At 40.2% G+C, this 26,307-nt stretch overlaps 1 protein-coding gene across 9 annotated transcripts in view; it reads left to right on the top strand.

Annotated features, from left to right (window-relative positions):
• Window positions 1-26,307, top strand: part of CARMIL1 (capping protein regulator and myosin 1 linker 1) — a 200,486-nt gene that overhangs the window by 141,600 nt on the left and 32,579 nt on the right. For all 9 annotated transcript variants that reach the window (XM_040586308.1, XM_040586309.1, XM_040586310.1 and 6 more), the window contains 5 exons: window positions 1,043-1,171; window positions 1,429-1,560; window positions 6,849-7,024; window positions 9,090-9,177; window positions 12,083-12,232. In XM_040586308.1, coding sequence (XP_040442242.1) covers window positions 1,043-1,171; window positions 1,429-1,560; window positions 6,849-7,024; window positions 9,090-9,177; window positions 12,083-12,232 — 675 coding nt within the window. The remainder of the gene's footprint in view (window positions 1-1,042; window positions 1,172-1,428; window positions 1,561-6,848; window positions 7,025-9,089; window positions 9,178-12,082; window positions 12,233-26,307) is intronic.

Here is a 26,307-nt window from a genome sequence, read left to right as displayed (position 1 = left end):
AGTGGGGGGGGTGGGGTTTTTTTGGTCCAGATGCCCCAATGAGACTTTCCACTGTCTAATAATTAATTAGCTTTTTGTACTTATACAAAAAAAAAACCCACACCCAAAAGCCTTTAAAGAGGAAGAGTCATGTGGAGCAGAAAAGGAACGTGCTGTGAAATCATTTAAGTTCTCGTTGCTAATGATATAAGATGCTAGAACTCTAGACTTTGTATGATGATGACATGTGCATTCAGATGTTGCTTCAAAATGTCAAATAACCAGTTCTAATGAATGCTGTGTGGGCTGATAAAGACTTTTAACTGTTGTATCTCCCTGCCCCATGTATCTTAATCAGAACTGACTATATATCGGGCATATGTCAGTTTGTCTTGTAAGGTTACATACATACCACCTACCCTGTATTTGCAGCGTGTTGAATGAATTGTGTTGCAGATACAGATTAAGTTCAGTTTCTCCCACTGTGAAAGGACTGATGGAAACTTCTACTTTGGTACTTATAGATCCCTTGCAACTAGGAATATTTACATTTTGAAAGAGTACCCCAAAAGCCTGCACAATTGCATTTTGCTTAGACATGAGAAATCTCTCTTGGTGTTGCTGAATGAATAGTGACAGAGCTCTCTCTTACTGTCTGAACTTTGTAACAATTGAGGGATGTTCAGAGCTAAGTGTTAGGTATATCGATAATGTTTTCAGCATTAAACTTGCTCCAAAAAACAGAACAACACTTGAGGCTCTGTAACTTACTGGTTATTTGCAGTTATCCTGCAGGAAATTGTGGCAGAAATATTCCAAAGCATTTAGATTTTTTTTATGTTAAAACTTTATTTATTTTTCCAACGTTTAATTGTGTCTTTATGAGATACAACGCTTTCCCTCAGTAGCGTGGACATACTTCCAAGCTCTGATTATGCATTTTCAGATTGTTGTCACTACAAATCTCATTGTTCTGCTATTGGTTTCCTACCTAGACTGAATTCAGTTTGTGTTTGACCAGCCTTCTGATGTTTTATCTTTTCTATTTCTTTTGTTCAAGTAGATGATTGACAGAATATGTGTAAAAGTGCAAGATCATCTCAATTCTTTAAGAAACTGCGGTGTGGATGCTGTACAGGAAGATGTCAAATCTGCAGAACGGCTTATGCGGGATGCTAAGAACTCGAAAACGGTAAGCCTTTCCTGGCATACTGGTAATACTGAGGGCAGTTCAATGTGTAATTTAAGCTTTTCTCTTTTTGGGGAGTCAAAATAACAGTGTGTCTCAAAAGTATTTTCTTCAGATGATCAGCTTCAGGTAGTATTTAAAGTGACTAATCATGATTTATAAAGACTTGGATTTAGCAGAGAGGCTTCCTACTATTTGTCCAGATTTGAAGACGGGTAGTGATGAGCCTACTTGCCAAAGATATTCTTTCTGTCTTACAGCTCTTACCAAATCTTTATCACCTCGGTGGAGCTTCTTGGGCAGGAGCAAATGGTTCGCTGTCCAATCCAATCCAAGAGACACTTGAATCCATGGCTGGAGAAGTCACAAGGGTTGTGGATGAGCAACTTAAGGTCTGTGGATGGATGTGTTACCATCTCTCACATGCAGAAATAAATAAATCTGCGATCTTCTGTGCTAGATGCAGATGTGCCACACTTCTGTTTTTTTTTCTTTTCTTACACTTTTCAGCATATTTGTACATAAGCTATCTTTTCATTGTTAACTTAACTTTGTATTTTATTACCTGGATACTTGCCTGGTTGGAATGAAAAAAAATTGCTGTAGTGTTTGCAGTGGGCAGAAGGAGCATACACTGTTTATCACCTTACTTTATCTTCTAGAAGAGGAAGACTTACCAATTGCTCCTTAGGCCATTGTTAAAGGTATCTCTCAAACACCTTAAAAAGTCTCAAGCACTGCAGAAAAGTACTCACTAGTTAAGGTATCCCACTGGAGTGAAAGCTGCTTTTCTATAGACTCCACTGGAGAATTTTTTTCCCAGTGACCATTTTTGAACCTGGCACAGAATTTTCACTTTAACTGTTTGGCTTAGGTAAGTTGTATATGTTGAGAGTGCCCCAAGAACTAGTACAGGCAGCTTTACAGGAAATCTTTTCCCAAGTTGCCTGTCAAACCTCAGTTCTTGAAATAGATGACGTTGGTCTGTAAATCTTCTCACCTGTGTGTTCAGCCAGCTTTTGCTCAGAAACTTCTACCTTCAATTATGTTAGATCTTACTATATAATAAACAAGGAAGAGTCATCCGTACAGCATGTGCAAAGGTATCAGTCCAGGAAGAAGTCAAGGTGGGGAAACATTTGCAACTGTTGGGATCTGTGTGGAAGCCAATAAATTTAGAATATGGTTCTGAGGCAATGCAGATCAATTTAAGTTGATAATTAAACTATCTTGCTTGTGTTTTCCTGTATTTAAATTTATCAAGTAATCTGAAAGTAAAGGTTGAACTCTTGGTTGAAACAACATGAAAATACTTCAGTTAGTGGGAATATAATGAAGAACAATAATAATACCACACTACTAATTACTGGTTTGAAATTAAAAAGTTAATGAGGAGGAAAATGGTGCTGAATTTTTAAGATTTTACTCCCTCATTATGTGACATAAGGTAAAGATTCATTATCTCTTCTTTAATTTCTGCAGACATGAAAGTGATTTATCCACAAGATTCTTCCCAGTGGAGCTTCTAGGCTATTATTGGGATGGGAATAGTCAGGTCAGCCCTTTGTGCAGGGCTCACGCACTTAAATAAGTCCTGCGCATTTTGGAGAGCTTAGAGAAGTGGGGGTGGGGGGAGTGGAAAGCCTCTTCGGCATTTGGAATGTCATTCATAGTTCCTGGCATAAGACTGAGTTAATGGGTCTTTCATTTATGCTTTTACTCATTTACAGCAAAAGGCACTTTAGCTCTACCATTCTAACTTTTACATTTGATTTGTGTGGTGTTAAAGTTTAAGTGCCTTACAAGAAACTATAAAGTCAAAATGCTCTTTGTGTATTGTATCACTCGTTTTTATTAATTTTACACTCAAGTCTGAAAGGTTTTCCTTTGAGTTCTGTGGTGGCGTACTTTGCATGGAGGAGAAAATGTTGAACACGGATTAGGATTTTTTTTCACTTCTTTAGGTCAGTTCAGAACATTATATGCAGTTTATTATTTATGAATATAGATAAGTTCTGTAAGTACAGTTCATTTTGTAATTGCTGGAAAAACATCCTATGTGCTGTAAGTGGAATTTTGATTTTTAGCTTCCATAGCAACCAGAGCCCGATTCTAGAAAGTACTTTGAAATTGCGTAAAGACAGTGAACACTCTTCAAGCAAATAAGAGATTTTTTTTTAAGGGTTTTTTTGGTTTGTTTTTTTTTTTTGTAACTTCAAAATAGCGAAGGGAGGTGGGGAGAAAGGAGTTAGAATAGGGAAGAGCAACATCTTGGAGTGAGTTGAGTTGGCCGAAGGAGAAATTATAGCAAGGCCCTTGCATTTCTCTTGTCCTGGTGGTGTCACTGCATACACAGAACCTGGAGATGCTTTATTCAGTTGGCAAGGGCCCAAGAGAAAATAGTAAGCCAGATAAATGGTGCTTAGGCAAGAAAAGATTGTTTTGTAAGGACAGGAGTGCTTGAACTATTCCTTCTAATTTCCGTCCTAGTGCAAAGGGCTTGCTGGCTCAGTCACCTGTTCCATTTTTTTTCTTTAGATATCATCATCCTCCAGTCCTTTTACTCACTGTGTCTTTCTCCTAAATGTTAAGTCAGTAATTATGGGGAGGACTTTGTTCTCTTCTTTCTGCGTGCCTGCTGGCTGGCATTTGTGGCTTTGTGACTGAAACATTTGCCTCTCCACAGTCAATATCTGTAGCTATGAGTTTCCATTCCTGAAAGGTTTTGGGATGGAAGTAGGGGGCAGGGAAAGATAGGATAATAGTCAATGTGAAACCAACAGCTAAAATCCACCGCTGAAGAAACCATATTCAGTTGTGCACTTAAGAGATTCAAACTCTATCCAACTTCTAAACTGCACATTCTCTGAGTATTTTGAGTAAAAATTAATTCGAAAATTCTCAGGTAAGGTCTTTAGTCTTTCCTTCTACTTCCCACTGACACCTTCACACAGCATTTCTTCACAAAATCCATTTTGAAAGACCATGCTTAGACTGCAACTGTAATTCAACATAGCAAATCTTTATAACTTCTATGATTGTGATAGATCAGTAACTCCTGGGAAGTTGAGTGTGATTTTTCAAGTTAGACTAGACAGTTGCACCAGTGAATAAATGCCATGGAGAAAAAATGGATGTGTCAGAAATTCTGATTAGTAGTTTACCTGGCTCAGTTGTCTCTGCCATTGAAGTTCTTTATCCTCCATGTGGCTATGGCAGCAGGGGCTTGAAAAGCTCTTCATTAGTGTTACGGCCCCAGAATCGGCTGTGGGATTGAAGGAGGGAGTGCAGGAGGAGTCCTTAAAATGCAGAAAGCATGGGAACCCAGAAACGAGCTCCATATTGGCTGTATTGGCAGTTGTCCCTTATACCTGTAAATAAATGTTGTAAAGGTCAGACTTCCCTGTATGCTGCGGCTACTTCATGCTGCTGTGTTGTCCTTGTGAATCTACACTTAAAAAATCAGTCAGTTAAGAGCTACAGACTGAAAGATGCTGCTTTGAATCATTAAAATTATTATGCAGTGATGGTGGTTTTGTTTCTTACTCGGTATCTACATATGAAAATTGCCAGTTATGGTAGGGCTATGCAAAGAGAAAAAAGCTCTGATAAGGGGAGTTCAGCCTGAGGTCACTTACCAGTGAACTGAGATAGAGAAGAAAAAGGAAATTGATAGAGTTTTCAAGGGGTGTAGTTCATTATTTGTGTACTATTACAAGTACCGAGGTTAGTGCTAGGCTTACTTACTATACCGTTCCAGTGAAACTATGATTTTGTTTCTTTTTATATTTAAGTACCTTTTTCTGTTTGGTTATAACCTTCAGTCTCGCTGGAGATGACTTGGCCCATTTCAGTAAACTGGACTCTGTCCTGTTCCTCTCTTCTTTCCATCTTCCTTTGCACCTTAAAAAACTGCTCAAAGGCTGCATGTGACATGGCATATGTTGAAAGATCTGATTTCTTCTAATAGTTGCTGCTTGTCCGGCTTGTTTAGAGGATTCAAAGTTGAAAAAATGGGTCTTGCACATATGCTGAAGCATGAACCAAGGACAGTGGCTTTATTTTCCCTGACACTTTGGAAGCATCATAGCCTGAGGAGACCCCATGGTCACTGGAGCGCAGCAGCGAGACAGCTTCAGTGTGCAGAGGCACCAGCTGCTGGAGAGAATCATCTCCTTTTCTAAGTAGCACTTCATGCTGGGAATGGGCGTAGAGAGTTTGTTTTCAAATCCTGTGCTGATGAGGCTTGACCTCTTGCAATCTCTGAAACAAGCTAATTGAAGGTTGAAAGCCTTCTGAAGATACCTAAAATAGATTTCTGGAGTCACGGGGACTGGAGGTGGAGTAAGGTGGATATAGAAGAGAATTTGAACGAAGAACATTTCCAGTCTTGTCAGCAAATACTCCTTTGTGTTCACAAATAAATCTGTTTTACTGTACACAGGGTACATATCAGCCTGTAGATGAAACAATATGAATTTAAAATGTAGTTTTCCAGATGACCAGCTAACTGTTTTATACCTTCCGTGGTCCTACGTTATCTTTTTCGGTATGAAAATTAAAAGCAATTAGAGGAAAAATGTTTCGGTGGTGTAGGGCACTAGTAGTGTTTCTATGTCTCATTTGGATCCTTACGTGTGTACATTAGACACATTTGTGACACAAGCTCGTACAAGGATGGCTGTGTGGGGGACTGTGAGCCCTCACCTGCGCCTGTAGTGTGAGGGTTCTTCAGCCTTCTAGTCAGAGCTGGGCTTTGGAAAAGAAATCAGTAGGTGATAAAATGGGATTTAAACCAGTGTTACCTTTTGTCACAGACACAGGTAGGAGGTAAATCTAATGCAGTTGAAAGGGGCTCCATAACATAACTCCGTAGCATTGAGGTATATATGAAAGATTTTTCCAAGAGAAAGTCCAAGAGGGAAGGAGTTGACTTCATACCTTCAGCAGAGGAGACTTGTTTTAAGGAAAGAGAAGTTGAGGGGGTTGGGGGGGGTTACATGGTCCTGTTTCTGGAGTGTGCGTGCTTTTCTTCTGTCCTGGTTTAGGGTTTTGACCAGTCATTGAAGAATAAAAATTGTTGACTGCACCTAAGATTCACTCTGGACTTCCATGTATGTAAATGAGATCCATATATTAAAGTTTTGTATGCCCACAGCAAATCACACTTGTAGCTACTTCTTAGTAGGCTGGTGTATTCCAGCTCTTTACAGCTTGCCGAATTCTGATGAGTTTCCTTTCTTCATATACTGATGCCTGTTACGAATTGGCAGGTCTGATGAAAACCGCTGATTCGGGGCACAGTTTCGAGTGAAGGCAGCCGTAGCCGGGCATGCCCTGCTTCTGCAGCGTGCAGAGGCAGCAGTGGTGGGTGCGCAAGGGAAGCTAACTTACTGTTTTGACAGTTAAACAGAGATGTAAATGTTTCATATTTGAAAAGGCAAACAAGAATAGCGATGGGTCATCTTCAAAACAAGTATGTTGTTCCCTCTTAGCTTTATTTTGTATAATACCTTTTATATTGCAGCTGGATTGCAAAATGGTTTGGAAATTAGGAAGAAAAAATGTAAAAAATCCATGTCTAAAAATGTCATAGTGCTATGTACCAAAATAATGCTGTGATCTTCTAGCTAATGAAAATCTCAGTACTTGTTGTTACCTTTTGCTTGCTGTGCTGCAGACACTCCTTGAGTCTATGGTGGATGCGGCAGAAAACCTTTGCCCAAATGTGATGAAGAAAGCTCACATCCGTGAAGACCTGATTGAGGCTAGCACTGAGAAGATTTCCATCCCACGCACTTTCGTGAAAAATGTCCTCTTGGAGCAATCTGGAATTGATATCCTCAATAAAATTAGGTACTTTAAAAGACTAATCTAAAAAAATTAGTTATAGAATTTAGATTTTGGGTTGCATTTATGTGTGTTTGTGTAGTAGAAGATTTTTTTGAATGCTTTTGTGAGTCACAAGAAACTATATTAAGGAATTCAAAGAGCAGGAAATTGCCCTACAGGTCTGGTGAACTTAGTTCAGGAGATTCAAATATTTGAGATCTCCAGGGATGTTAACTTCATGGTTAATGCATGTGCTTCTGTTTTATTTAGTGCGAGTTTTGGCTTATGGTACGCAAATAACATTTTCATGACTCCTACAGATTTTGTTAAACCTATTTATGTTCTCAGGTAACACTGAATTACTGTAATAGAAGGAAATTGCACTTACTTGCCTTGAGCATTAGCAGTGCTTTGTCTGTTGCTGCATTTGGTCTTGTCCTGTAGCTGTAGCAGTCACTTTAAAACTTTTTGTTTGTATGGGAGTTGTGCACAGCAGGCAGACATACTTAAAAAATGGAAACCTGGATATTCAAACCACAAACCTGGAGCAGAAACGGTTACCCTAAACAACTCTTCACTCTTTAAAGAAACAGAAAGGGAAAAGAAAGAGGCTTTTACCTGACCTTTTACTACATCTTTTTTTTTTCACATTAAATATATACCAGAGAATATATTTATGCAGTTTAATGTATTTTCCCTGTGCTTAAACGTTTGCAGTTGCTATCATTTGGCTAAGGAATCCTTTCTGCTTGATGGAAAAGCATGTCATTTTGCATTGTGATGCTGCTATCTTTGCAGAAGAAGAAAACAGTAAGACTTAGAAATCAGTTTTGCAGAGTGCAGCAAAATTGGTAAGAAAAGGTGTTAAAGAGTTCAGCCATGCCCTCGGAGTTTTTAAAATGGTTCAGGGTGTGAGTTTTCTTTGCTTCAGTTCTATCAAACAGATCTTGACCCTGAGACAATAAGAGTGTTCCTTCCACCTGTAAAAGCTGCAACTGTCAACAGGGTGAGGGTGCCACACTGTCACCCTTCATGTCTTATATTGTTTGAAATTAGTATGTAAGTAACGGAGGGAAATCCCTTCACTCTCATTCTCTTCCCACCATGGCTTGGCCACCATTTTACCTCCCTATGAATTGCATTGCCTTTCCAGGAAGTTCCTTACTCTTTTTCCACAGGCTTTCTGCAGCAGTAACCCCAGCCCCAGGTAGAAATAGCTTTGTTAATCCAATGCGACTCCATCCACACACAAACACTTCAAAACAAAATCACATTGCTTGCTGGCAAGGGTCAGTTGTAGCAGTTGTCTTTGAAACTGTAGAGGCAGGAGAGATGGAGCTTTGGGCTGCAGCTCAGGCGTATGTGCTTGTCATCTGCAAATCATCTGCCCTCCATAGCCTGAGCCATTTGTACTGTGGCCAAAGACCCCAAGGGAGCAATTCAAAGTACACGATTCCTTGATAGGAAATAACCAGTGAAACCTCAGTTCAGTGTACAGGGTGTGTTGGTGTTCTGTGTGCATCTGTGTAATGAGAATGGCTGATGTGAAGTTCTTGAGACAAAAAGTGGCTACCTAGAGCAAAAAGAGGAAGCAAGGTTGTTTTGGCAAAGACTGGAGAAGCGGCATTGCATGGCTGGCTGTCCTTCAGCTGGCAGACAAACAGGAGGGGATTAAGGAAACGAGTGGAACGTAGTTGTTCAGTGCAGTAGTGCTAAAGGGACAGCACTGTCCCCCTGCCCTAATCCCATTCATCTGAGATGAGTGTTTCTCTGACTTCAGTGGTGGAGTGTTCCCCGCCGAGTTTCACATGTGGTTTTTATTCAGCTTTCTTACCCAGATGTTTTCATTTCAGGTCTTAGAAAAATGTTAGAAGCAGGTTAAATATGGTACAGAGGCTCTTGTGTTTATTGTGTGATTCATGAGTTTATTTCAGAAACCCGCAGTCATGTATCCGACACGCTCAAATGTTTTACTTCAAATAAAGTGATAGCACTGTGGATAATAGTTACACTGTTGAATGTGTAATAAAGACAAAATTCTCCTGCATGAATTAAAAATTTCTCTGTCTCATTTTTAATCCTCACACAGTGAAGTAAAGCTGACAGTAGCTTCTTTCCTGTCTGACCGAGTTGTAGATGAAATCCTAGATGCACTTTCCCATTGTCATCACAAACTGGTGAGTATTTGCCTGACTGATATTTGAATATGCCGGGCATCTTAACAATGCCATTTACTTCGGTTTCTCCTTAGCACAGCTCGATTTTGAAATTGCTCTTATTTTCATTGGCATCATTGACATAATTTGAAATATGATCATGGGATTCTTGCCTCTATGTTTTAAGGAAGGTGCAACCTTAGAAGATGTTGCTTTACATTTTTGTCCTATTACCTTTTGCACTATTGTCAGATCTAAAACTAAAAATTCCATCAAGATGCAGCATTGAGTCATTAGTTAAGGACAGTACCAGTACTTGTCCTGATGAGATGATAAAGGTTGGTAGCTCATGAAATGAGAGGTGAAATTTCATTCTTTAGGGGAGGGACTGCTGAGACCTTGCGCCCAGAAGGGGTAAGTCTTGAGACTGCCTCAGGAATGTAGGTATCAAGTTTGAAAAGAAAAGAGTAGAAACATAGGAAACACTGTTATTTGCAAGTGCCGAGCTGTCAGGAGGCACAGTTAAATAAAGAACTATGTATCCATAGAAAAACATTTTTACTTCTAATGCAGTGAGCCTCTGTAAGGAGAATCCAGTACTGTTTTTTTAAAGAAGCCAGTGGGTGGTCATTCTCCTGATTGAAATGGCTCTTCATTTCTAATTGAAATTTCTTTGGCTTCAGCTTGCAGTTGTGAATTTTTTCAGATGCTTTTCCCCACAAGATAGGGGAACCATATATGTTTCTCTTTATTTCCTCTCTATAGAAGTTCTCATACACAGAAAAAAAAGAAATCACTCTCCCCATCCCCACTTTTATTTTCCTTTTAAAATAAATTAAAAGACTGGGTTATTTGAGGGTGTGTCGTCATGATACAGAGCAGCATTGTGTAAAGATACAACCTGTGGTCTCAGGAGCTATGCAGCAGCATCAGCCTGCTGTGTGAGTGGCCACATTAATTAGCTCCAGCTGGTCCTGGAGCAGGCTCAGCTGGCAGGAGCAGTGGGCTGTCTCTGTCCAGAGCTATTGCACAACACACTAAGTCATTTTCTCCAGCCTTGTGAGTCACTTCAGGAACAGTCCTCTGCACTTTCTCCAGCTGTTTTAAAAGCCTCTTTTAAAATTATGGTCCCCAGAACCAGACAGACCATTCCAATGCTTTAGCTGTCACTGTATGTGGCACTGAAATTGTTTTTCTCCTCATATTCTTTACTCCTTGTGTTTACATAGCCAAGGAGGTAAGAATTTCTTCCTTTTGATAGTGTCTCAGTTACAGATAATTTTCAGGACTCAGTTTGCTAGATCTCCCTCCCAGTAATGGCTTCTGGACACTTGACACTTGCCGCTTTTCAGGATTGTGTCCATAGCTAATTGCCAGTGCTCTTAGTTCCTAAGGAAAGATAGTATGTACATTTGATTTGAGTTGATTTGTGACCCATTTGGGCCTGCATTAGTAATGCGTCCCTTTCCCTGTTTAACTATCCTATGTTTCTGTTAGCTGCAGGTTATTTCAGGTGGTATATCACTGATGAAAACATTGACGAGTATGGATCTCAAAAATGCTGGTAGAGGAACTCCCATCTAATTAGTTAGTGTTAATCTTCAACTGACAGCTGCAATCTGAGAGCTGGCAGCTAGCTCTTAATACAGAAAAAGTTAAATGCACTGCTATAGTTCTGTGCCAGCTCCTTAAATTGGAGTGTCATGTACTACTGATTCAGCCGCCTACAAGTATCTGTGTATGTTGTATTGACACAGTAGTGTTTGAGGCAAATTTGAAAAATAAACCTTGTTCGACAAGACCTGAGTTTGCCCAATGTGATGATGACTAGCATTAATTATTATTCTAGCTATTTTAGTGTGATTAAAGATAAATCCATAAAGGTTTCCAGTGACTTTTTTCTGAAGTAGAAACTAGGCTAAGTGAGCTATAATTGACTCAGGTCATCTGCTTACCCTTTTTGTTCAACAAAACTGCAATCCACTGGTTGTCCAGGGTCATGTGGATGTTAAACGGTGGACTGCAGCTCCTCCCTACCTGCCTCCTTGAAGGCATTTGGGACTAAGTCATTTGGACTAGCTGATCTTCAGATAGTAGCTTTTAATATATATTATTCAATATTCCCTTTAGTTATCAACAGAACTAGAAAATATTTCATCATTTTCCTGACAACATGAACCTACTCCATTCCAAGTACAATCCAGGGTGGTTTATATAACATTTTCTATGTTCTTAGTAACAGTTTTTGCTATGCAGATCTAGAAATGAATTTTATTATTGTTAAGACTTTTTCCTCTTTGATATTTAAAAAAATATATATCTTATCCCATAGATCTGTCAGTGATGAATTCTTTTCAGTTATGATAACCCCTACCTATTTCTTCAGAGAAACAGAATTGAGGTATTTAAAAAAGTTGTCCTGTGTTTTGAACAGCGAGCGATAACATTTTGGTTATGTAATTATTATGATAGTCGTTCACAGAAATTGTATTTGTCCTTGTTCGTTTTATTTTTTTTTTTTTAAAAAAAAGGGTTCTGGACAAAGCCTCTCTTCCACCTCTTTATTTTCTTTATGATAAAGACAGGACAAATGCTGAGGAACCTCCATAATACTGTTATAACTAAAAAGTAGCATGGCTTTTTATGTGACCTTTTACCTTTTCTTTTTTCATGTTAGACTTTCTCCCTTCTTTCTTAGAATGTGTGATGGAAGGGGTTTTCCATCAAAAAAAAGAGGGTGGGGATGGGGAAACCCAAACGAAAACAAACCCTGTGTGAAGATTAACACACACAACTGAGCTTTGCTTTTGTAATTGGTCATCTAGGATCAGTGATCACTTCAGTTCCGTAAGCTTTCTGGTTGGGTTTGGTTTGCCTTTTTTTAGCAGTTTGATTGATGTATTCCTGTCTTTATCCTTGACTCCAGGCTGACCATTTGACTAGACGTGGCAAACCGCTTCCACAGCAGGAATCGCTGGAAATTGAGTTAGCTGAAGAAAAACCAGCTAAACGCTCTGTCATCACAGTTGAGGAGTTGACAGAGATAGAACGTTTGGAGGACCTGGATACTTGTATGGTAAGACACATTCCTCAGCCCATTTAGTTAAGCATGCAAATAACTGGAAGAAAAATGTTTTTCAAAATGTCATTTGGCAATTTCATGGTATCAGGAAACTGATTAGGAATTGGCTTCTAGGAGAAATAAATCCTAACTTGTCAACATTTTATCTGAGTTGCATATTGCTGTTCAGCAAAGGAAAAGCTTTTTCCTGTTCTTTTCTTCTCCTTTCCTGGTACCTCTTCAAGAGCCTTTCCCCTGCATACATTGCTACAATCAAGCTAATACAATAAACGTCTCTTCCACTGGCCACAGTTGCACAGAGGCTCAGTTGTAGTAATAAATTAGACCATACTGTCCTTTGACAACATGCCGCTTTCTGCCTTTGTCTTCATTCTACTTGACATGGATTCCTCTGAGCCATGACAAAAAAATGCTTCTGCCTGGAAGCGACATTACTGACCATGGACAGAAGTTGGTTTATTTATTTTTTTTTTAAATCAGATTTTGAATGTATGGAGGAAGTCTTAAAACCTTGAACTGGGCTGCAGGTGATCCTAGAGGGCAAGCTTCAAACGTAGGAGTATGAGTTTGGGTAAAAATGCTGAACACAAATCATTGTAGTGCCTTGTAAAATTCTGTGTGTGACTTTTTATAATAAAAGATGGCTCTGTGCCATGTCATGATTCTTTACAAGATGTAAATCCACAGAATTACGAATAAATATGTTGCTGTTTTCAACCCCAGATCCCCCTCTGCCCAGCTCAGTCCATTTAGGAACTCTACTGTGGACAGGAATTTGGGGAGTGCTTCTGTATCACAAATTAGTCGGTCTAATAGGTGGTCACTGATGCAAGGGATGGGCTTTCTCCTCTGCCCTCCTGCTTGGCTCTTTGGCAGTGTGCTTTCACAGGAAACTAAACTGGCAGAAAAAATGATTGCATCGTTTTGTAGAAGTTTTGTTGATTCAGCTCCCTGAACAGACTTACTGCAGAGTCAGACAAGTACAGTCAAGAGAAGGGACAGCAGGGTTGCTCCTTTCTGCAGCAGCTATCTGTTGGTCTCACTTAGCTATAAAACAAAAACATACCTTCACTGGAAATAAGAGCTTAAAATAGTTCTCTCTGGCTTCCAAATCTCCTTCACCAGGATTTGGTTTGATGCAATATTTATCTGAATTATCTGAACATCACAAATCCCTGTGAGGCATGTGGTGTTGATGGCATCATCTGGCTCATCACTGGTACTATGAAGTTCTAGAAGCCTTCCGCAGCCAACATTCACTAATCATTTTGAGCCCTAAATCTTACAGTAGAGAGACATCCCAGTAAAGTATGTGGCATCTGAACCCTGTACCTGCAAGTTAGTTTTTGTGTGCTGGCATCATATATAGAAAAACAAGCTAAGTGCTCATTTTGACACTGCACCCTCCCCCTTTAAATTTATTCTTGCAGCCTCTTAAGAATAATAATACTGGAAAATTTAAAAATATCTCCTGTCTTCATCTCATATCACCATGGTTATATGAAAGGATCATATCACTGTGCTGTTATCTTTCATTTTGGTCATACTAAAATAATGAAGTGTGATGATGCTTACTCTCCTTAAAAGATGTGTTGGATGCTAACTGTACTTCAGAACTGTTTGTGTCTCTCTTCATTCACCCTCATATTGCACAGAAATTCAAATACCTTTTGTGACCCAGATTCTCATCAATATCTAATTTCTGAAGAGAACGAAGCATCAAATAGATACAAGGCAGTAATTTTAGTCAGAGCTAAAGAATCCATTTATTAAAAGCTATAATCCATTTTTAAGAGCAGCTTTTTGCATCCTGGGTGCAAGTGATATTGGTTGCTGTTGTAAAATTTATAGATAGATAGCCCTAAGAGGCTGAATAATACAGGGATTTTTACTGAGCTAGTGTTCTCACTGAGTTTTTTGCAAGTAAAAGCATCTTATGGATTTCTTGCATCTTCTGGGTGGAGTTAGTAACTTAAAAGAGAGCATTTTCCAAGTGATGTATTTTAGCTATGGGAAAATAGCCAAGAAAACCCATGTTTCAGATACTGTCGTGGAAAAATTAACCTGATTTGTGGCAGCTTTGAAGTGTTGTATAGGTATTTGCATGAAAATGAGGAACCTTCTGAAAGGGACGTTATTGAACGTTTTGTAAGCTGGTCAGTGCAGAAAACAGATAAGTTGCTGAAAGGTTTTACTAGAAAGAGAAGCATATGGTTTTATGAACTATAATTATGAACCTAATTTCCTTTGATTATTTTTAATCTAAAATGAGAAATAGCTTTTTAGATCCCACTTCCAAAATGACATTAGTCCAGAACACTGTCTTATTTGGCCATTGGAAATCCCTAAGCATTACAAAGTGTGATGATAAAACAGATCTTAGCCTTGTGAATAGATGATGTACCTGGCTGTGTATTCTGCAAATCTCAAAACTGAAACATTGAGTTGCAGCTTGGTGTTGTGCATGTTTGGGAGCCTAATCTCCTGTTTCCAAAAGAATATGGATGTGCTGAGGGTGATCATGTGGCTGGGATGCCAGGAAAAACTTGCCTATTCAAAGCCCTGTCTATCAGTTTGCTTCAGTTAGTTGTCAAGATGTCTGGGGAAGAAGAGATTTTGGTCTTAGAGGAGAAGCACTGAGCTTGGACCACCATTTTCCAGAAGCTGTTTTTTATCATTTGCAAAACTGGATTAATTTTGCAAACCCCTTATCCTCAGCAAGCCTGCTCTCTTCGTTCTTGTTTTCTTTGGCAAGCCTATCAAGGATAAGTATTCTGGCTGAGGCAATGTACACCATGGCGTGGTGGTGTTATTCACAAGCCTCCCTTGAAGGTGATTTGAACAATGTGGGGAAAAACTGGATCCAGGTTCAGTTTTGACTCTCTGATTACAGATAGTTATATAGCACTGAAGCTAGGTGAATGACTATGAGCGAGGTAGATGTATTTGTTATAAAATGGCTATGAGCGATCTGTTCTTGTGTGTGGACTGAAAGGGGAAGACAGGAGGGTTTATTTACAAAACTTGGACTGGCATGGTAGGGATCTGGAACCCCGCAGTGCTGATGGTGGAGCAAACAAAGAGGCACTGGTCTGTCTCCCAGCCTGCCTACCTAGGCTCAAGCAAGGTGCAGGGTGGCCGTGGCTGGGAGGGTTTCCCTGCCAGGGTAGGGAGCTGCCATCCATCCGCTTTGAAGTTTGATATATATGAACAACGCGGACAAGACAGAATGAAATATCACAAATGGGCCCATGAAATGGACTGCTGAAAAACAGACTTTTAAATGTTATGTCCAGTATTTTTTTGTTGTAGGAATTAGGACCAAACTGTGCAGTGAAATCTTATTAGCTTAAACTTAGGATATGATTCTCACCCAGCTTTTAACAGTGGCCTGAGAGCCCATAACATGAAAGATTTGTCAGTCATACGAGGATTTGCTGGTCTGTTAAATAAGTTCTGACAAACACTGGGAGCATTTGGTCCAGCATAGGACGTGATTATGGACCCAAAAGCTTCTGATCTGCCTGAGCTGTAGCACAGTAAATTGATATGCTTCCCTAAACTACAGTTGTCTTAGTTGTTTACCTTTAATTAGAGCTACGTTGATGGTAATGTCGTTAGGTAAAAGTTGCGTGCAAATAAGATGGAAATAAGAGCCTTTATACAGAAAATTACTTACTGTTCCCAGATTAAAGGAAAAATTTTGGCCTGCTTTTTAAAGCTTAGAATCAGTCATGAATTAATGTCATAAAATAGTACAGTTTTTCTAAATTTTTCTGTACATATATGACAAGTTTGACACATTTTAAACTAATGCATGCATTTTAAAACTAACTTTAAAGCATAATTTTTTACTGAGATTGAATATAATGTATCTTGTTATGTATGATAGTATAGGTTGAATACTAACTGATTTAATTTTGCATAACGCTTCTAATTGTACTTTATTTGTTCATAGCCATTAGTTTTTTGCAGAAATAAGAGATACTAGATAGTGCTCAATTCCCCACCAAAAGGTAATGGAGCATCTTTGTTACGTTGTCTTTAATAGTTACATTCCAAAGCTTTTTATTTAGCTATTTGAATGTTAGTTTGGCTTCCAGAATACTAAAAGATCACCATAGTTGAGCCACTATTTAAAGAAAAGTTTTGAGAGAAATAGCTTTTTTTATTAGAAATCCATGTACTCATAATCTTTAAACTATCCATTTCAGCAATATAATTTTATTACTGTAGATAGTAACAAGCATGCAGCCAGGATAAGTATGTTTGTAGAGCAAAGCAGAGTTTGTTTGCGTTATGAAGAGGTATGGTACGGAACTGTTTGAAACGTAAAGAAATTATAGGTTGTAATACACATGTCTGCTTATAAATCTTCTTCAAAGCATTTCAGTGTAAGATTGAAATGCTTAGATGGTAAATTATGTGTTTGCAAAAATGCTTGTAGCTAATAGAAAAGGACTGCCTGTGTTGAATACTGAATCTTAGTCATTTCTCATCTATTTCTAATTTTAACCATAGAGATGTTTCTGTGACTTAACGGAGGAAAGTTGTTTTTTTTTTTAAATAAATAATAAACCCATGAGCAATGTATGAATGTTTTAGTCATTATTGAACAATAGATTTCAGCTATTGTACAGTAGAGAAGAAAATCTGCAGGAATAGCAGAAGACTTGTAGATTGGTGGTATATGTTTTTTTTATATATGATATATATATATCGGAATGTACTAACTAGCCATTGTCAAAGCTTTAGCAGATTAGTCCAGGATCTAGGTGAAGACTTAGGAACTTGAGTGCCAAAAGACTAGGAGTGTATGGACCCTCAGTGTCTTCAGAGAAAAGGGAGTAATTGCACTCACTGCATGAGAATTAAATTTATTTTTTAAAAAAAGAAAACTCATAAAGCACCACCTGAAAGCTTTTCTCTCCCTAGCCCCTCATCCAAAATAAATTAGAATTAAAACAACAGAAATCCCTTTAGTTCCTTTCACTGGAGGAAGGAGAAAGTAATGGTACAGGCTCACGTACATGTGCACTGATACTGTAGGAAGAAAAATTCAAGGAGGAATTCTCTGGTGTGCCCTGACGTACTACAGCATCTGATTCTTGTTCCTCTCTATTTGACTGTGGCAGAATTGTCTCAGGCATAGATAGCCGGCATTTTGGATGAAAGATTGAATATCTAGTGCAATAAAACCCCAGTTCTTGCTGGACTCCGTATGTTCTCCTGTGCTATAAATAAAGCTCTAGCTCTATGACTGGCTTAATCTAGCAAAAATCATTGTTCTTGCAAAGAAGAGCATTTCCACTTTCCCCTGCACACAGCTCGCTCTCCTCCCTGCACCCTCACGCTTTTACTGTTCACACAGCCTCACTGCAAACTGGGTGTGAGAATTGATTCAGCTGAAAATTAAGCTTTTTATGGAAGACTTATTTCCCAGGTTAGTTTCCAGACTGACTAGTCCTCTGAGTTCACAAAACAAATCCTAAGCAGCAGGAACAAGCAGGCAGGGATGAGGGCAAAGGCAGCAGCCTGGATGAATGCCGGATTAAATTGATTGTGACACTTGAGTTTCTCTCCTGTATGCATTAGCAGAAATGGGCTTTTGATGTGTAGTAAATACAGCACTGTGGGAAGCTAGGAATTGGCATTATGGTATGCGAGAGTATTCTTGGCTTCTGAAAAGGCTCCATCACAGGCATGTGAGCATATCTACTTCAGTGGGAGTCCAGTAAAACTTCTGACTCACCCTGAACTAGGACGGTTTATGAAAACATCACCAGGAGGGGCACAGCACAGTGCCATCATGCAGTGCTACGGCTGAGAAACTAAGAGACAAAGGGAGCTGGCATGATAGTTTTGCAGAACCTGTGAATATCTTGTTTATTTGCAAGTCCTGCGTTTTATACGTTAGCCTCACCATTATCATTATGATTACATTAATTTTAATTGTGAATATTTGTTACCTTTCTTTTCCTGGGTTCCTTGATACATACAGTTTTGCAGCATCCTCACTGCCCTTAGAGGTCCTTATTCATGTTTATTCAGTGCCTGTTACATGTATAGACTACAGACTTGTTCAGGCTCATGAGGGATTACATGCTCCCAGCTGAAACACATTAAAAGAAACCTGGCTTTCAATGTATTTTTCCTGGTCTCTGAATGCAAGGAGGTGATGGATAATTGATGTATAGTATGGGTTTTTTTAAACCAGCTGAGGTTTCTTAATCAGAGTTCAAAGCTGTTTCTCATAATCTAGGGTATGTTATTGGCACAACATGAAGTAAATGAATGTGATAAACTGCTTCTAGTAACAGCACTACATGCTTGGTTAAGAAAAAAAAGTAGTGCAAAACTGGAGGCTTTTCTGCTTAGATTAAAACAAGATTTGTGAAGTGCAGCTGCTGGGTATTCTGTTTGCGTGGTGGCATGAGGAGACTGAGACACGGACTCCTGAATCTGACCAGAAGACCCTTTATTAGTCCAAAACCCACACTTATATATCCTCGTTCACTGTTCACGTGCAACATACTAAAATATCATTGGTTAATCAATACTGTTCACACACTTTTTGGCTACATATAATTGGTTAATTACTAAGCTACAAACACACTGAACTTCTTGCATTTTTTTTCTCTCTTCTTTCTTATCTCTGTGAGTTTCATGTTCTCAGCCAGCTGCTGAGACGTTGCATCGTGCATCCGCTCCGGCCTGGCTTCATATCCCGTTTATCTTCCAGGTGTTCAGCCAACCTTATCTTACTTTCTTTCTTCTTTAGCCTTCAAGGTCCTTCACAGGCATCACGGCCTCCAGCACTTGCCATAAAGCTCTCTACAGTGGCACTTCTGTATCAGGAGCTTGTCTTGCCATAATATTGGTGCTTTGTTTTGCCTTAATAGACTCAGATTTGTATTGGGGGTGGAGGGGAGGATGTGTAGGTGTGCGTTGACGCAGCAGGCAGCTAAATACCGCACGGCTGCTCACTCACTCCCCTCCAGTGAGATGGGGAAGAGAATCAGAAAAAAGGTAAAACTCATGTGTTGAGAGAAAGACAGTTTAAAAGGACAGAAAAGGAAAGGAAAATAATAATACTGATTAAAAAAATATAAAAAGTGATGCACAATACGGTTGCCCACCACCTGCTGACCCAATCCCCAGCCAGTCCCTGAGCAGTAGGACCCTTGCAGTTTAAGTCCTCCCAGTTTTATTGTTCATCATGATGTCATGTGGTACGGGAATATCCCTTTGGCCAGTTTGTCAGCTGTCCTGGCTGTGTCCCCTCCCAGCTTCTTGTGTACCCCCAGCCTCCTCGCTGGCAGGGCAGTATGAGAAGCTTCAAGGGTCCTTGACTGCTCATCACCAACTAAACCATCAGTGTGTGATCAATGTTATTCTCATCCTAAATCCAAAACACAGCACTGTGCCAGCTACTAGGAAGAAAATTAATCCAGCTGAAACCAGGATGGTAATTACATCCTTTGTGGCAGTAGTTGTCTTACGAGTTTCCATCATTTTATATCACATTATGAAAAAGCCACATTGAAAAGACAGTTCTGTAACAAAGCATTCATTGAAACCCTGGTCTCGAGAGTTTAGCTTCCCTAGATTGGTTTTTTGGAGGAAGTTTACTACTAAGAGGTTAGTCTGTGACAGAAAGGAAAGGTCTTGAAAGTGCAGCTCTGCAGTCTATAGGTAGTGCCAGGCCCAGCTTCTCGGTCCCACCATTTGCTGCTCTGTTAGCAGGAATGTGCATGCCTAGGCTGCAGGCAGTCACCTTGGCAGGCACTAGCTCGCTGTTGCAAGCTGTAGTCTGCTGGTGGACACCTGTCCACCACTTGGAGAGAGAGGTGACTGTCCCTACCTGGGTTTGCTCATCCTGCCAGCCAGCACTCACTCACCCATACGGCCAGCAGCAAGGATCACCCGAGCACTCGCCTACCTCAGGTGAAGTTAACAGCTTATGAGGAGAAAGCCCCTTTGCATGGCCTCGATCAGGGGGCACTTGTGTGATCCCTTTTGACAGCAGAGCTGTGGAGTTGGTTGGTGTTCAGCACAAATAGATACAGAATTCATCTTTCCACAGCCTCTGTTTGTAAGAACCTGCTCATTATTTCCCACGGCAGATTAGCAAGAGCTCCTTTGGAGGAGTTCTTGCCAAAATCTAGACTCCGTAACCTTTGGCAGAGGGACAACAGCAAACAACATGACAATAGCCTCTAATACTGCTGTTTCTGAAGCACACAACTCTCTGCAGCCATAATGCTTCTTGATTCAATTAGTAGCTGGCAAGTTGACCTCCTCAAGTGGTTGAGGAGTTTTCTGTATAGGTTGCATGGTCCTTTCTACTGCTTTTTGGTTCTTCCAGCATCTCAAATAAATAACTTGGCACAAGTTACCTATCTGTGTCGTGTGGGGAATCGTGTTTACTTTGATATCTAGAGAGCCTACTGAAAATAGCACATGCACGAGTCTGGCTCGCTAAGAGTGCTTCGTGGTTCTCACTTCATCCAGAGGAACAGGAGGCTTGTGATATTTTGCTCTTCAAAATTGATACCTCATATTGCAGGGGTAAAGAATAGTTGCCCAATGGAAGAAGGGAGAGGAAGTCTGAGTTAGGGCAGGGAGTTATAGAGTACCATTAGATTTTGTTATATATTGTTAAGGTTACAATGAGCTGGGTTACTGAAGTCAGAACTTTAAAATAACTAACTCAAATCAAGTGTACATAGTGCCAAAAGGCTAGAAAACAGCTTCTGAGTAATAAGATCTCATTCGTACTACTATCACTGACAACTGCATCACACAATCCTATTCATAAATTTACCAGGCTTCCTCTTAAAACATCCTTCTCTGACTGGAGAACTTAGAGGTGAATAGATTTTTTTTTTTTTCTTCTGATATTATTCAGGTCAGCTAAAGCCCCATTGCAAAGTCATGGGTGTATCTCTGCAGTCAGGTCTTACTTCATGTGAGTAAAGATCAAATTACTGTGAATTTTTGAGGTCAGTAGTGACAGGATTGGAATATGATCTGAAACCAAAAACACTTAAACTGGTGAAAAAAACCTTCATAAGCAGATCTTAAAGAAAACTTTTTAGTTTTTTAGGAATGAGCAGGATAGAAAGACAAAGTGATGGAAAAGTCAGGGTAGTTTCATTCCAAGCTGATCGGAACCTCTCTTTATCTTGTATGTTTTAGCTATGGGTCATTTCCAATACCACAGTATTTAGATACTCCAGGGGAAGTTTATTTTCGTACTCTCTGAGAATTGCATAATCCAGTGCCTTGTTGCCAGTCAGTACTTAATTCCATGCTTGTAGGTGAACAGTCCTGCTTTGCAGTGCAGGCATCTTCCTCTTCTTTCATGTTTTTTCTGTCCTTCCCAGGCTCATGTGCTGCCATGGCCATCTGACCAAGCAACATTAAATCCTGTATCATACTTAAGTGCTGGCATCCCAGAGACCAGCCTTTGAGTTTTGCCATTCTTTCTTGGGTAATTATGATTGACCTTTTCTATCAGTTTGTTTTAGAGAAGAAACTCAAATATACAAGTATTTCTGTTTACCATACAGACTCTTAGAATATTTGTGAGTTGCCTATCAAGATATCTCCTGTTTTTAATGAGCAATATCTTGATATAGTGGTTCCTGACAGGACTTAAAATTCAGAAGGTGGGGGGATGGGGTGGGGTTTAATGTTTAAATTCACAAAGCATGTCTCAAAGTGTCTGAAGGATATAAAGATTTACTGTGCATACTTGAAAGATGTGCAGAAAAAAAACATAACAAGAAAAGAGCAGCAGCTCAAGTATGCCTGGGTTTTCAAGGATAAAACCTCCCACCATAAGTCTGAGCAGAGAGGCTACTAGTCCACTTCCACATCCAGGGTAAACTGTATCTAGTTCACTGTCATGAGTCTCCCTGTAGCATTTCTCCTTTCAAATGTCACTGCTTCAGTGCAAGCAATGCATTGTCTGCCCCCAAAGGGTCTAATGACGGTGCAAAGATGACTGGCATTTTTTGCCTGGATGACTATTTATCTTTTTGGTAGCTGTTCACTTCAGGTTGTCAGAAGGAGGGAGAGATGCAGAATCATAGAACAGAGTCAGAATCATTTAGGTTGGAAAAGACCTTTGAGATCACCAAGTGCAACTATTAACCCAGGACTGCCAAGTCCATCACTAATCCATGTCCTTCAGCCTACATCTATGTGGGTTTTTTAAACACTTTTAGGGATGGTGATTCCACCACCTCCCCCAGAAGCTTGTTCTAATGCTTGACCACCCTTTCAGGGAAGAATTTTTTCCTAATATCCAATCTAATCCTTCCCTGGTGCAACTTGAGACCATTTCCTCTTGTCCTGTCGCTTGTTACTGGGAGAAGAGACTGAACCCCCACCTGCCTACACCCTCCTTTCAGGTAGTTGTAGAGAGCAATAAGGTCTCCCCTGAGTCTCCTCCAAACTAAGCGACCCCAGTTCCCCCAGCTGCTCCTCATGAGACTTGTGCTCCAGACCCTTCACCAGCTTCGCTGCCCTTCTCTGGACACGCTCCGGCACCTCCATGTCCCTCCTGCAGTGAGGGGCCCAGAACTGAACGCGGGATTTGAGGTGGGGCCTCACCAGTGCCCAGTACAGGAGGACAATCACTTCCCTTGTCCTGCTGGCCACACTGGGGGGGATACAAGCCAGGATGCTATTGGCCTTCTTGCCCCCCTGGGCACACTGCTGGCTCATGTTCATCTGGCTGTCCACCCCCACCCCCAGGTCCTTTCCCAAGCCCATAGCACTGTGTGGGGTTGTTGTGACCCAAGTGCAGGACCCGGCACTTCTCCTTGTTGAACCTCACACAACCGGCCTTGGCCCATCGGTCCAGCCTGTCCAGACCCCTCTGCAGAGCCTCCTGCCCTCCAGGTCAATGCTCCCCTCCAGCTTGGTGTCGCCTGCAAACGTACTGAGGGTGTGCTCAGTCCCCTTATCCAGATTGTTGTTGTTCAGAAGTTGTTTTGGTTCTCAGTCCTGGGAAGCTGTAGGGTAGGCAGATACAACAGTTCCCATTCATAAAATCATAGATGGGTTTTGTTGGAATGGAACTTTAAAGATCATCAAGTCCACACCGTGAGCAGGGACATCTTTCCCTAGATTTGGCTGCCCAGAGCTCTGTCCCACCTGACTTTAAACATTTCTGTTCAGGAGGACCTTGCCTCAGATTTGCTTTAATGATGTTATTGCCCAGGGTGTCTGATACATACTCTAGTAATCTGTAAGGAATGGCCTAAGATTATCATAAATGGCTGTCCACTACTCCATATTTTCTGAGTTCAAGAGATTTTTTCTTCTTACTGTATGGAAGTTCAGGTCACGAACGAAGTAACTTTTACATCAGTGTTTTCCAGCTGAAAGTAACAAAAACACAAGCAAACTGGTTGTGGTGGCTTAAAGAGATATTTTGTGCCATCTGACCTGCAGCAGGTCTCCATTCTACACTTAGTTTTTAACTAAAATAAATTAGTTGGAACCATCCTCTTTGTTCATCTTAAAGCTCAGCTGCTGTAGAAGATGCTGCTGTCCTCTTCATGAGTAAGTAGAAAACAGAACTGATGATACGCATAATTGCTTTTTGTTTTGCAGGTGACAGTTGCAGACAGAGTTCCTTGCAAGATACTCATTCAGAACATGAAATAAAAATTCAGTTTAATAGTTTAAGGAACTACTTGGTTTAATTCATATATCTGGTTTTTTAGTCTTCGTAATAAAAGCTTTGGGTATTTATATGCAGGCATATTTATTAACAGGAATTCTATGTGACTTGAAAGATGCAAGTGCAGAATTATTAATTAAAAGAGTATATTGAAATACTCTGATTATTTCAGAGTACATGAGCCACATCTTGGCACCACATCTCAGCAAGCAGAAAAGCAAAGGTTTCTTGGCTAGTAAAATGAAACGAGCTCAAGGGCAAATCTATTGAGCTTACCTTTCTGCAGTGCTACTCCTTTTCTTTCAGATAGGATAGCCGCACAAAGTAATTTTAAAGGTCAGGCTGGTTTAGATGAGACTAATTGAATTATTTCTGAACCACAAACCACAGCCTGTTCTCTAGAAATTCAGATCTAGAGGAAGGGAAGGAAATAAGCAAACATACTCCTTAAATTCAGGTATGGATTATTTGCATGTCATATTTATGTACAATATTTATATATAGTATTTCCATATAGAGGACAGAACTCTGACATACAAGGTCAGGTCTAGATCCTCTGCTGGCATAAAAATGCATAGCTGCTACATTTGGGGCAACTGTATCAACAAACAGCAGCCTATTGCAGCTTGGCCTTGGTTTCTAAACGGTGTGTTAGTGGCTTTGCTCTCCTATCTCCTGTAAAATAACTCCATTAGCTGTCATGGATTTTAGCATTGCCTTTAACTTTCCAAGGACAATAGCACTCAAGAGGGAGATTCTAAGGATGGTGATTCAGGTCACCATCACTGCTAGTGGGAAGTATGTAGCTAAATTTCTGCAAGCCATGCTGATGGTTTTACCCTAGAAAACATATTATGAAATCTTCACTGATTAAAGTAAGCAGTAGAAGCTTTCTGGTTTCTAAAGCTCTCTGTACAGATGGTGAGACACCTGTGTGTCCAAAGATTCACATGCAAAAGGCAAAGCTGGTCAATCGACTGCTTTATAAAAAATACCTGAAGATTTTTTAATTATTTTTTTTTTAATGAGATGTGTGACATCTCTGTCAGAGATAGTTGGGAGATGAGAAGAAGTGTAGGAAATGTTGGTGGACTGAAATGGTGTCATGGGAGATTTACAGGTCAGGATTCCTTACAGCAAAAGAAAACAGCAAGACTTGTGATAAAATGCCTTGTTTTCTTTCCTATGCCTCTTTCCTATAAAGGCATACCCCACAAAATACATATAGCTGAAACAACTTCGTGCTGTTTTAAAACGTTCTGGAAGAATCCCTGAAAATATTTTTTCTGATACATTGTTGGCCCATTGTTATGATTCCCCAATCCAGTTTCTGGTTGTGTTTGGGTTGAATTTGGTTGAGGTTTTGGTTGTGGATTAGCATTTGCCTTTAGCCACGGCCCATGTACACTGGGAGACAAACCGCTTTAGTTTGCAGTTGTGCAGAGAGCAAACAAAGGGGAAGGGTTGTGTGGACTCATGGTCCATAGTACTTCAGGAGTCTGAAGGCTGGCATTGGATTCCCTGTAGAGCAGCCAGACTCCTTGGGGACTTCAGGCAAGTCCCTTGGTCTTTGTTTTGCTTAATGTGCTTCCTTGTCTAACCTGTTGCCTGATGTGTGCCTCCCTCCTCACTCCCCACCCACAAGCTATTTAGCACCTTTTAACTTTTAAGCTGCTCAGTAGTCACACTTACTTAGGTGAGATCACTGAAGTGTGGAAGGTAGGAGTTGCCATAAGCCCTTGCTGGATCAGGGCTGTGGAGTGTAAACTTCCCCAAACCCTGGGATCACTCCCTGCTGTGTATGTATTGCGTTGCCCTTTGGTCCTAATCATGTTTCCAGCTGCTTGCATAATATAAATAACTTATCTGCCTATGCATCAAATACACAGAACGTGCTGGAGTACCACCATGAATGCTGTCTGAAAGAGAAACCATGTTGCAGATTGATTTCTGAAGTGTGCTGGAGATTTGTTTTTAAGATGGTTTCTGTGTTTGAGGTGTTTCTCAATGGCTTATGCAGTCTCTCCAGCAATCTCAGAGCAGCCCTAGTGAACAGCAGTATAGAAGACAGACAAGAGAGAACATGGTTTCAGGCAGGGGAATGGAGTAAAAGTGTATGTGTCTGTGGATAGCATACAAAAATGAGTGTGATGAGGAGGTTTGCCTGAATTGCTGTTAGCTGAGAACTCCTGAATAAAGCCAAAGTTTCTGAAGGTAAAAGAAAATTAAAATTAAAGAGAAAAAACCACCAACAAATGAGCAACATCTCGAGGAGAGTAGGAAAATCAAGGAGTGGAACTGTGTGCAAGAACACTGTTCTTGGTATTCAAGGATAGCCCATGGTATCCTTAAAACTTTCAGCTACAGT

Source organism: Falco naumanni, chromosome 3, assembly GCF_017639655.2.
Source record: "Falco naumanni isolate bFalNau1 chromosome 3, bFalNau1.pat, whole genome shotgun sequence".
NCBI lineage: Eukaryota > Metazoa > Chordata > Aves > Falconiformes > Falconidae > Falco > Falco naumanni.
The sequence above is the reverse complement of the archived record's forward strand: the minus strand, read 5'-3'. Positions and strand labels throughout refer to the sequence as shown.